At 38.9% G+C, this 13,160-nt stretch overlaps 1 protein-coding gene across 1 annotated transcript in view; it reads left to right on the top strand.

The window, feature by feature from the left end:
• LOC117337911 (probable arginine--tRNA ligase, mitochondrial) overlaps window positions 1-12,955 on the top strand; it is a 42,945-nt gene extending 29,990 nt beyond the window's left edge. The window contains exons 12-19 of the mRNA XM_033899054.1: window positions 3,717-3,777; window positions 4,414-4,490; window positions 7,798-7,931; window positions 8,398-8,578; window positions 9,245-9,346; window positions 9,612-9,686; window positions 10,273-10,336; window positions 10,559-12,955. Coding sequence (XP_033754945.1) covers window positions 3,717-3,777; window positions 4,414-4,490; window positions 7,798-7,931; window positions 8,398-8,578; window positions 9,245-9,346; window positions 9,612-9,686; window positions 10,273-10,336; window positions 10,559-10,645 — 781 coding nt within the window. The 3' untranslated portion in view covers window positions 10,646-12,955. The remainder of the gene's footprint in view (window positions 1-3,716; window positions 3,778-4,413; window positions 4,491-7,797; window positions 7,932-8,397; window positions 8,579-9,244; window positions 9,347-9,611; window positions 9,687-10,272; window positions 10,337-10,558) is intronic.
• Window positions 12,956-13,160: the final 205 nt, after the last annotated feature.

Raw genomic sequence — 13,160 nt, 5'->3', positions numbered from 1 at the left:
CCAGGTCTGTAATCTAACCGTACTGGACCTCTTTATACCTTACCAGGTCTGTAATCTAACCATACAGGACCTGTTTGTACCTTACCAGGTCTGTAATCTAACCGTACTGGACCTCTTTGTACCTTACCAGGTCTGTAATCTAACCATACAGGACCTGTTTGTACCTTACCAGGTCTGTAATCTAACCGTACTGGACCTCTTTGTACCTTACCAGGTCTGTAATCTAACCATACTGGATCTCTTTGTACCTTACCAGGTCTGTAATCTAACCATACAGGACCTGTTTGTACCTTACCAGGTCTGTAATCTAACCGTACTGGACCTCTTTATACCTTACCAGGTCTGTAATCTAACCATACAGGACCTGTTTGTACCTTACCAGGTCTGTAATCTAACCGTACTGGACCTCTTTGTACCTTACCAGGTCTGTAATCTAACCATACTGGACCTGTTTGTACCTTACCAGGTCTGTAATCTAACCATACTGGACCTGTTTGTACCTTACCAGGTCTGTAATCTAACCATACTGGACCTCTTTGTACCTTACCAGGTCTGTAATCTAACAATACTGGACCTGTTTGTACCTTACCAGGTCTGTAATCTAACCAGACTGGACCTCTTTGTACCTTACCAGGTCTGTAATCTAACCAGACTGGACCTCTTTGTACCTTACCAGGTCTGTAATCTAACCATACAGGACCTCTTTGTACCTTACCAGGTCTGTAATCTAACCATACTGGACCTGTTTGTACCTTACCAGGTCTGTAATCTAACCATACTGGACCTGTTTGTACCTTACCAGGTCTGTAATCTAACCGTACTGGACCTCTTTGTACCTTACCAGGTCTGTAATCTAACCATACTGGACCTCTTTGTACCTTACCAGGTCTGTAATCTAACCATAATGACCTGTTTGTACCTTACCAGGTCTGTAATCTAACCATACTGGACCTGTTTGTACCTTACCAGGTCTGTAATCTAACCATACAGGACCTCTTTGTACCTTACCAGGTCTGTACTCTAACCATACTGGACCTCTTTGTACCTTACCAGGTCTGTAATCTAACCATACTGGACCTGTTTGTACCTTACCAGGTCTGTAATCTAACCGTACTGGACCTCTTTGTACCTTACCAGGTCTGTAATCTAACCGTACTGGACCTCTTTGTACCTTACCAGGTCTGTAATCTAACCGTACTGGACCTCTTTGTACCTTACCAGGTCTGTAATCTAACCATACTGGACCTCTTTGTACCTTACCAGGTCTGTAATCTAACCATACAGGACCTCTTTGTACCTTACCAGGTCTGTAATCTAACCATACAGGACCTCTTTGTACCTTACCAGGTCTGTAATCTAACCATACAGGACCTCTTTGTACCTTACCAGGTCTGTACTCTAACCATACAGGACCTGTTTGTACCTTACCAGGTCTGTAATCTAACCATACAGGACCTGTTTGTACCTTACCAGGTCTGTAATCTAACCATACTGGACCTCTTTGTACCTTACCAGGTCTGTAATCTAACCATACTGGACCTCTTTGTACCTTACCAGGTCTGTAATCTAACCGTACTGGACCTGTTTGTACCTTACCAGGTCTGTAATCTAACCGTACTGGACCTGTTTGTACCTTACCAGGTCTGTAATCTAACCATGCTGGACCTCTTTGTACCTTACCAGGTCTGTAATCTAACCGTACTGGACCTCTTTGTACCTTACCAGGTCTGTAATCTAACCGTACTGGACCTGTTTGTACCTTACCAGGTCTGTACTCTAACCATACTGGACCTTTTTGTACCTTACCAGGTCTGTAATCTAACCATACTGGACCTCTTTGTACCTTACCAGGTCTGTAATCTAACCATACTGGACCTCTTTGTACCTCACCAGGTCTGTAATCTAACCATACTGGACCTCTTTGTACCTTACCAGGTCTGTAATCTAACCATACTGGACCTGTTTGTACCTTACCAGGTCTGTAATCTAACCATACCGGACCTCTTTGTACCTTACCAGGTCTGTAATCTAACTGTACAGGACCTGTTTGTACCTGACCAGGTCTGTAATCTAACCGTACTGGACCTCATTGTACCTTACCAGGTCTGTAATCTAACAATACTGGACCTGTTTGTACCTTACCAGGTCTGTAATCTAACCGTACAGGACCTGTTTGTACCTTACCAGGTCTGTAATCTAATAATACAGGACCTCTTTGTACCTTACCAGGTCTGTAATCTAACCATGCTGGAACTCTTTGTACCTTACCAGGTCTGTAATCTAACAATACTGGACCTCTTTGTACCTTACCAGGTCTGTAATCTAACCATACTGGACCTGTTTGTACCTTACCAGGTCTGTAATCTAACCGTACAGGACCTGTTTGTACCTTACCAGGTCTGTAATCTAACCATACTGGACCTCTTTGTACCTTACCAGGTCTGTAATCTAACCGTACTGGACCTCTTTGTACCTTACCAGGTCTGTAATCTAACAATACTGGACCTGTTTGTACCTTACCAGGTCTGTAATCTAACCATACTGGACCTCTTTGTACCTTACCAGGTCTGTAATCTAACCATACTGGACCTCTTTGTACCTTACCAGGTCTGTAATCTAACCAGACTGGACCTGTTTGTACCTTACCAGGTCTGTAATCTAACCATACTGGACCTCTTTGTACCTTACCAGGTCTGTAATCTAACCATACTGGACCTCTTTGTACCTTACCAGGTCAGTAATCTAACCGTACTGGACCTGTTTGTACCTTACCAGGTCTGTAATCTAACCATACTGGACCTCTTTGTACCTTACCAGGTCTGTAATCTAACCATACTGGACCTGTTTGTACCTTACCAGGTCTGTAATCTAACCATACTGGACCTGTTTGTACCTTACCAGGTCTGTACTCTAACCATACTGGACCTCTTTGTACCTTACCAGGTCTGTACTCTAACTATACTGGACCTGTTTGTACCTTACCAGGTCTGTAATCTAACCGTACTGGACCTCTTTGTACCTTACCAGGTCTGTAATCTAACCATACTGGACCTCTTTGTACCTTACCAGGTCTGTAATCTAACCAGACTGGACCTGTTTGTACCTTACCAGGTCTGTAATCTAACCGTACTGGACCTGTTTGTACCTTACCAGGTCTGTAATCTAACCGTACTGGAGTTAGTAAATTACTAGTTTTACCACCTATAGCACTCTGCCATTTGTTTTGTTTCTTTAATTTCTACAGATGTGGCTGGGAGTGTTGAGAGATCATTATTAAATTTTGAGTTTTTCATGTGTTAATTTTTCTTTCAAGTTTATAGATAGAAAGTAATCAAACTTACAACTTTATTTTAAGTGTAAAAAATAAATGTAGAGGCTAAATATGAAAAGGTCACAATTTAATTATGCATTTTCACAAGTATGGATGAGGTGAATTGAATGTTGATCTCAGTAATTGTCATCATTTCATAATTGTTCTGTTACAGTAATGAATTCGCATAATTATACAAATATATATACAGTAACAAATATTAATGGTACAATAGTTTGGGCATGGATAATTGGTATTCCAAGTTTTAAAAAACTCAGCTTTTCACAAGATCACAATTAATTAAAGATAAAAGATGTTTGTTAGCCTTGTTAGAGATTGGACAATCCTACAGATCTTTTCCATGTATTTTTTATCTAATTATCATTTTATATTTTGTGAATTACAGAGATGTTGCTGCAGCACTTGATAGGCACAAGCGATATCAGTTTGATAGATGCCATTATGTTGTAAGTATTTTTAGTGCTGAATTTTATGATAGATAGAAGGTACAATATCCAAATAAGGCATAGCGTCTAATGTATAACTCAGGTAAAGTGTACAATGTCCAAATAAGGTAAAGTGTTGGAACAAAGCAATGTCCAAATAAGGTAAAGTGTCAATGTTGAAATAAGGTGTAGTGTTGGAACAAAGCAATGTCCAAATAAGGCATAGTGTACGATGTATAACTAAGGTAAAGTGTACAATGTCCAAATAAGGTAAAGTGTACGATGTCGAAATAAGGTGTAGTGTTGGAACAAAGCAATGTCCAAATAAGGTGTAGTGTTGGAACAAAGCAATGTCCAAATAAGGTATAGTATACAATGTATAAATAAGATAAAGGCTACAATGTATAAATAAGGTATAGTATACAATATCCAAATAAGGTATAGTATACAATGTATAAATAAGGTAAAGGCTACAATGTATAAATAAAGTATAGTATACAATGTCCAAATAAGATAAAGAGTACAATGTATAAATAATGTAAATAATGTACAATAATAGTATAGGTAAGCAAAAAAGTAAATAGCCAAACTAACAGCCATTGTACACTTCAATTTCAGTAATCAGTGGGCTATACAGTTTGTATGTTCTATATTTAGGTGGAGCAAGGGCAGTATCTCCATTTTAAACAACTTGGTCGGATACTGAAGGAACTGGATGTAGAATGGGCTAAAAGGTGAGCACTCATATTCTCTTATCCTAGTTTACATCACATTGGCCTTGGGAGCCTCTCTTATCCTAGTTTACATCACATAGGCCTTGGGAGCCTCTCTTATCCTAGTTTACATCACATAGGCCTTGGGAGCCTCTCTTATCCTAGTTTACATCACATAGGCCTTGGGAGCCTCTCTTATCCTAGTGGTGGTTTTTCTCCAGGTACTCCCGCTTTCCTCCACCTCCAAAACCTGGCACGTCCTTAAAATGACCCCGGCTGTTAATAGGACGTTAAACAAAAAAACAAAAAAACAAACAAACTTATCCTAGTTTACATCACATAGGCGTGGGAGCTTCTCTTATCCTAGTTTACATCATATAGGCCTGAGAAGCCTCTCTTATCCTAGTTTACATCATATTGGCCTGAGAAGCCTGTCTTATCCTTGTTTACATCTCGTGGGCCCTGGGGGCTTCTCTTATCCTAGTTTATATCACATAGGCCTTGGGAGCCTCTCTTATCCTAGTTTATATCACATAGGCCCTGGGAGCCTCCCTTATCCTTGTTTACATCACATAGGCCTTGGGAGCCTCTCTTATCCTAGTTTGCATCACATAGGCCTTGGGAGCTTCTCTTATCCTAGTTTGCATCACATAGGCGTGGGAGCTTCTCTTATCCTAGTTTACATCACATAGGCCTGAGAAGCCTCTCTTATCCTAGTTTACATCACATACGCCCTGGGAGCTTCTCTTATCCTAGTTTACATCATATAGGCCTTGGGAGCCTCTCTTATCCTAGTTTACATCAAATAGGCCTGAGAAGCCTCTCTTATCCTAGTTTACATCACATAGGCATTGGAAGCCTCTCTTATCCTAGTTTACATCACATAGGCCTGAGAAGCCTCTCTTATCCTAATTTACATCATTTAGGCCCTGGGGGCTTCTCTTATCCTAGTTTACATCACAGAGGTCCTGGGGGCTTCTCTTATCCTAGTTTACATCACAGAGGGCCTGGGGGCTTCTCTTATCCTAGTTTACATCATTTAGGCCCTGGGAGCTTCTCTTATCCTAGTTTACATCACAGAGGTCCTGGGAGCTTCTCTTATCCTAGTTTACATCATATAGGCCCTGGGGGCTTCTCTTATCCTAGTTTACATCACAGAGGTCCTGGGAGCTTCTCTTATCCTAGTTTACATCATATAGGCCCTGGGGGCTTCTCTTATCCTAGTTTACATCACAGAGGTCCTGGGAGCTTCTCTTATCCTAGTTTACATCACAGAGGTCCTGGGAGCTTCTCTTATCCTAGTTTACATCACAGAGGTCCTGGGAGCTTCTCTTATCCTTGTTTACATCACATAGGCCTTGGGAGCCTCTCTTATCCTAATTTACATCATTTAGGCCCTGGGGGCTTCTCTTATCCTAGTTTACATCACATAGGCCCTGGGGGCTTCTCTTATCCTAGTTTACATCACAGAGGTCCTGGGGGCTTCTCTTATCCTAATTTACATCATATAGGCCCTGGGAGCCTCTCTTATCCTAGTTTACATCACAGAGGTCCTGGGAGCTTCTCTTATCCTAGTTTGCATCATATAGGCCTTGGGAGCTTCTCTTATCCTAGTTTGCATCACATAGGCCCTGGGAGCTTCTCTGATACTTGTTTACATCACATAGGCGTGGGAGCCTCTCTTATCCTAGTTTACATCACATAGGCGTGGGAGCTTCTCTTATCCTAGTTTACATCACATAGGCCTTGGGAGCTTCTCTTATCCTAGTTTACATCACATTGGCATGGAGGCCTTGGGAGCTTCTCTTATCCTAGTTTATATCACATTGGCATGGAGGCCTTGGGAGCTTCTCTTATCCTAGTTTATATCACATAGGCCTTGGGAGCCTCTCTTATCCTAGTTTACATCATTTAGGCCCTGGGGGCTTCTCTTATCCTAGTTTACATCACATAGGCCCTGGGGGCTTCTCTTATCCTAGTTTACATCACAGAGGTCCTGGGAGCTTCTCTTATCCTAGTTTACATCACAGGTCCTGGGGGCTTCTCTTATCCTAGTTTACATCATATAGGCCCTGGGAGCCTCTCTTATCCTAGTTTACATCACAGAGGTCCTGGGAGCTTCTCTTATCCTAGTTCACATCATATAGGCCCTGGGGGCTTCTCTTATCCTAGTTACATCACAGAGGTCCTGGGAGCTTCTCTTATCCTAATTTACATCATTTAGGCCCTGGGGGCTTCTCTTATCCTAGTTTACATCACATAGGCATTGGGAGCCTCTCTTATCCTAGTTTACATCATATAGGCCTGAGAAGCCTCTCTTATCCTAGTTTACATCATATAGGCATGCACGTGGGAGCTTTTCTTATCCTTGTTTACATCACATAGGCCCCAGGACCTTCTCTTATCCTATTCACATCACATTGTCCATGGAGCTGTGGTTCCAGAAAACATTTCCTTATTATTTCTGACTTTCAACTTGTATTCCTATGTTAAAGAGGCTTACCCGCAGACGGACCGGTAAACGGCACATCTCCGATCACTAAATAAACTTCAGTACACGTTTCTATGTGACAAAATTAGAGGCTTTCCGACTTTATTTCTTGAAAACAATTACAGAATATGTATTTAAAAGACGTTTTAAAACTCAACCTGAGAGGGAAATGTATGGAATATAACGGCAAATCTTCTTTGTAAATTGCCGCTGCCTTTGAAGTTATCACTGTGCGGCACTGTGCACGTGCTTGTTTCTTTGATGTGTCAATCAAATTAGACTCCACTTTATAGCGGGGACTTATTGCGGGTTGCGATTAAATAAATAATATTTAAAAAATGAGGTTTTAATATCACTTTTCAGCGTTTTATAAGGAAAATAAAATGAAAAACTCAACAATTCCAACAATCTGTCATGTGTAAAAAATCTTTTTCTATTAGCCAATTTTTCTGATCTCTCTGCGGGCAAGCCTCTTTAAGGAAAAGCATTGTATTTATGTCTGAAGGTGGATGCAATTTGTAGAAGTAGAGAGCCTAACTTGATGGTAGAGGACTCGGTTTGTTGAGGGATTTTCTTTAAAACTGGCCTTTAATATCTTGAGGTTAAGTCTTTTTCAATTGAATTTGCTCTCAAAAACATGTTTTTAGAACCAGGATATCAAAAGTTCATTAGAGGAATTTATCTTCCATGGTACTGAGAGACAGATCTAAAGGGAAAATCTATCATTTGAGTCTGTATTACCATGAATAGAAGGTTTTTCATGATTGCTGAAATATCTACTTCAGCAATTCCATACCTTCTGGACCTCTTGTTAATTTTATGCTGTGATACTTGTAGGTATGAGGACACTCTCCACATAGGATTTGGGAGGATTGCAGGCATGAGTACCAGGAAAGGCAGCATTGTCCTGTTGTCCCAGCTTCTACTTGATGTAAAGAAAGTGATAATAGAAAATATGGAAAAGTCTGAAAGTTAGTGCTTATCTAGATAATTTAGAATAGAAAATATGGACAAGTCTGAAAGTTTGTGCTTTAATCTAGATTATTTAGAATAGAAAATATGGAAAAGTCTGAATGTTTGTGCTTTAATCTAGATAAATTAGAATAGAAAATATGGAAAAGTCTGAAAGTTTGTGCTTCAATCTAGATAATTTAGAATCCCCCCATAGGCACAAACACATGACCACCATCACACCACTACCATTACAAGAAAAGCGTTCAGCCAGTGCTTGTTTAGATGTATTTATTTAAAGAGGACACAGTCAAGTCAAGATTATAGATATATATTTTATGTCATATTTCCTTAGTTTGATATATAATGATAACATTCATAAGGCAGGGGTATTTCACTAGATACTGACAAATATTCTTTTAACTTGGAAGTAAGTAGTAATTAGGAGGTTTCTCACTGTTTTGGCATCCTAACCTTTGTCCGCAGCAACAAAAGTGGAAGGAGATGAGAAAGATCGAGCTGCAGACATTCTTACCATGACTACACTTGTGTTTTGGGATCTAAAGAAACCAAAGAAAAGAGACTACATTTTTAACTGGAATGAATTAATTAAGAAAGGAGCCATGGACGGCAGTTTGATACACTACTGTCATTCCAGACTCTGCAGGTAAAGGGACGATGAAAACCACACACCTTTAAGGGGTTGTTTTCAGATATGATTGATGGAAACCATTCATATTTTAATGAAGAATTAATTTTCATGTTAATTTGTAAGGGGAAACAAGCTTGGAGTAGAATTCTTTATAAAAACATTAGACACAGGGGTAGAGGTATATTTTTAGTCCTCCATCTAATGATGGTGAACTATTCACAGTGAATGCAATTGTGGTCAGTGGTGCATTGTTGTAAATAGGTTTTGTTTTTCCTTAACAAATTAAATTCTTGTAAATGTGTAGAGCAGGTATGAAAACAGGTGTAGGTGATAACTTAGCAATCTTTCAGAGAAGAGACCCTGATATCATGAAGAGACTACCTGTATGATGACATTTCATAAGATATTACCTGTATAATCATGTATTATTAGAGACTTACCTGTATGATCAGGTATTATTAGAGACTTACCTGTATGATCAGGTATTATTAGAGACTTACCTGTATGATCGGGTATTATTAGAGACTTACCTGTATGATCGGGTATTATTAGAGACTTACCTGTATGATCGGGTATTATTAGAGACTTACCTGTATGATCAGGGTATTATTAGAGACTTACCTGTATGATCTGGTATTATTAGAGACTTACCTGTATACCTGTTATACCTGTTTATTTCAGCCTTCTGTCTATATACTACAAACCTGAGATGGACGAAGGTGAGATAGATCTTAGCTTATTAACAGAAAGAGAAGCAGTTAATCTTATCAACAAGATGATAGAGTAAGTATCTACATTTCGTTAATTTCTTTATGTACATTATTCATTTTCAAAGCTTTTTTCTAATGTTGGAAGAAATTTTTGTGCCATTAGGGCTGGGTTTAGTATGGCTGTCAATTTCCTCAGAGGAAAATCATGAATCAGGAACCATTCAAGTGGTTCTGTGAATGTTTAAATTTGATGTAAAGACACTATTGGTGCCCATTCCTATATGATACAATGAATGTTTATTTCATTCACTAGGATTACATTTTGCTTGAATTTACAGGTATGAAAATGTAGTGGAGGCAGCTGTACTAAGTGAAGACCCATTTGAGATAGCTCAGTTCTTAAATTCTTTCAGGTTGGTTTTTATCATCATTTTTTTCTCAAAATTTTCGTTTTAGTTTTCTGAAAGGTTCTACTTTGAACCAATGTTTTCTGTGTGATATACGAGAATGAATCATTCTAACACTGTTTTGATTATTTCAAAATCCCACTTTATTTGTACAGAGATTTTATAGGCAGCCTTATTTGACGAGGTAGATAGAAAAGTGTCAGATCAATGGTCATCATGTTTCAAGTCATAGTGTGCAGTTTGCAATCATATATTTTTGACAATTTGAACTTCTCCAATTTTATTTTATGATTTTCCTGAAACTTGGCTTTATTGATCCCGACTAAATACTTTTTCAGCAATGATCTGAAATCTAACTTACAGGTTTCTGCTATCTTGAAAAAATTAATTTCTCCAAAGTGATGTTATCAGACCCAGTGGGATATGGCAACTAGTGCCCTTTGAGTCATGTTTACACAGTCCTACTATTTATGTGTTTTTGTAACCAATACACATTTGAAGCTACTTGCCCAGTTTTATCATTAGGATTAAGTTAACACTTACTGGGAGTATTACGAGATGATGCAGACTGATGTTATTTTTCATTTTACAGAAATCAAATCAACTCAGCACTAAAAACACTACAGGTAAAAGATAAAGATCCAGACATCGCCAGGGTAAGTCTGATATTGATTAACTTGTCCAAGTCCCTTTGATGTTTGTATTTTAAAAATAGATAAATCTTGTATATATTCAATGATGTCAACTGCAATTGTCATTAAAATTGATATTATGACTATATGAAGACAATATCTGTAAAAATTAATTGTCTTTAATTGGCGAGAGAGTGTTTTGTTTTTTGTGTAATATATATTTAGCTTTTGATATTTTCATTTCAGGCAAGACTACAATTGTTCAAGTGTTGTAGAACTGTGTATGCAAATGGACTGCAGTTACTTGGAATTACACCCTTAGAGAAGATGTGACTTGAAGTGACAATTAGGATTTTCAATTGATGTCAACAATAGGAGCACAATCATCGGAAGTGAAATTACTTAAATACTTCTTCTGAAGTTGACTTTCTTAGCAATTGTGTCTTAATTTACAGTGTGTGTTAGATGTTTGTTTACAGTGTGTGAGATGTTTGTTTTACAGTGTGTGAGATGTTTGTTTACAGTGTGTGAGATGTTTGTTTACAGTGTGTGAGATGTTGGTTTACAGTGTGTGAGATGTTTGTTTACAGTGTGTGAGATGTTTGTTTACAGTGTGAGATGTTTGTTTACAGTGTGTGAGATGTTTATTTACAGTGTGTGAGTTGTTGGTTTACAGTGTGTGAGATGTTGGTTTACAGTGTGTGAGTTGTCAGTTTACAGTGTGTGAGTTGTCAGTTTACAGTGTGTGAGATGTTGTTTACAGTGTGTGAGATGTTTGTTTACAGTGTGCGAGATGTTTGTTTACAGTGTGTGAGTTGTCGGTTTACAGTGTGTGAGATGTTGGTTTACAGTGTGTGAGATGTTGGTTTATAGTGTGTGAGTTGTCGGTTTACAGTGTGTGAGATGTTTGTTTACAGTGTGTGAGTTGTCGGTTTACAGTGTGTGAGATGTTTGTTTACAGTGTGAGATGTTGGTTTACAGTGTGTGAGTTGTCGGTTTACAGTGTGTGAAATGTTTGTTTACATTGTGTGAGATGTTTGTTTAGTGTGTGAGTTGTTTGTTTACAGTGCGTGAGATGTTGGTTTACAGTGTGTAAGTTGTCGGTTTACAGTGTGTGAGGTGTTTGTTTACAGTGTGTGAGATGTTGGTTTACAGTGTGTGAGATGTTGGTTTACAGTGTGTGAGATGTTTGTTTACAGTGTGTGAGATGTCGGTTTACAGTGTGTGAGATGTCGGTTTACAGTGTGTGAGATGTTTGTTTACAGTGTGTGAGTTGTTGGTTTACAGTGTGTGAGTTGTCGGTTTACAGTGTGTGAGTTGTCGGTTTACAGTGTGTGAGATGTTTGTTTACAGTGTGTGAGTTGTTTGTTTACAGTGTGTGAGATGTTGGTTTACAGTGTGTGAGGTGTTTGTTTACAGTGTGTGAGATGTTTGTTTACAGTGTGTGAGTTGTCGGTTTACAGTGTGCTGAGATGTTTGTTTACAGTGTGTGAGATGTTTGTTTACAGTGTGTGAGATGTTGGTTTACAGTGTGTGAGTTGTCGGTTTACAGTGTGTGAGATGTTGGTTTACAGTGTGTGAGTTGTTTGTTTACAGTGTGTGAGATGTTTGTTTACAGTGTGTGAGATGTTTGTTTACAGTGTGTGAGATGTTGGTTTACAGTGTGTGAGATGTTTGTTTACAGTGTGTGAGATGTTTGTTTACAGTGTGTGAGATGTTGGTTTACAGTGTGTGAGATGTTGGTTTACAGTGTGTGAGGTGTTGGTTTACAGTGTGTGAGATGTTGGTTTACAGTGTGTGAGATGTTGGTTTACAGTGTGTGAGATGTTGGTTTACAGTGTGTGAGATGTTGGTTTACAGTGTGTGAGATGTTGGTTTACAGTGTGTGAGATGTTGGTTTACAGTGTGTGAGATGTTGGTTTACAGTGTGTGAGATGTCGGTTTACAGTGTGTGAGATGTTGGTTTACAGTGTGTGAGATGTCGGTTTACAGTGTGTGAGATGTTGGTTTACAGTGTGTGAGATGTTGGTTTACAGTGTGTGAGATGTCGGTTTACAGTGTGTGAGATGTTGGTTTACAGTGTGTGAGATGTTGTTTACAGTGTGTGAGATGTTTGTTTACAGTGTGTGAGATGTTGGTTTACAGTGTGTGAGATGTTTGTTTACAGTGTGTGAGTTGTCGGTTTACAGTGTGTGAGATGTTTGTTTACAGTGTGTGAGATGTTGGTTTACAGTGTGTGAGTTGTCGGTTTACAGTGTGTGAGATGTTAGTTTACAGTGTGTGAGTTGTCGGTTTACAGTGTGTGAGATGTTTGTTTACAGTGTGTGAGTTGTTTGTTTACAGTGTGTGAGATGTTGGTTTACAGTGTGAAATGTTAGTTTACAGTGTGTGAGATGTTTGTTTACAGTGTGTGAGATGTTGGTTTACAGTGTGTGAGATGTTTGTTTACAGTGTGTGAGATGTCGGTTTACAGTGTGTGAGATGTTGGTTTACAGTGTGTTAGTTGTCGGTTTACAGTGTGTGAGATGTCGGTTTACAGTGTGTGAGATGTTTGTTTACAGTGTGTGAGATGTCGGTTTACAGTGTGTGAGATGTTAGTTTACAGTGTGTGAGATGTTTGTTTACAGTGTGTGAGATGTTTGTTTACAGTGTGTGAGATGTTGGTTTACAGTGTGTGAGATGTTTGTTTACAGTGTGTGAGTTGTTTGTTTACAGTGTGTGAGATGTTGGTTTACAGTGTGTGAGATGTTGGTTTACAGTGTGTGAGATGTTGGTTTACAGTGTGAGATGTTTGTTTACAGTGTGTGAGATGTCGGTTTACAGTTTGTGAGATGTTTGTTTACAGTGT

Source organism: Pecten maximus, chromosome 11 (assembly GCF_902652985.1).
Source record: "Pecten maximus chromosome 11, xPecMax1.1, whole genome shotgun sequence".
In the NCBI taxonomy this organism is placed as follows: domain Eukaryota; kingdom Metazoa; phylum Mollusca; class Bivalvia; order Pectinida; family Pectinidae; genus Pecten; species Pecten maximus.
This window is presented reverse-complemented; position numbering and strand designations above follow the sequence as displayed.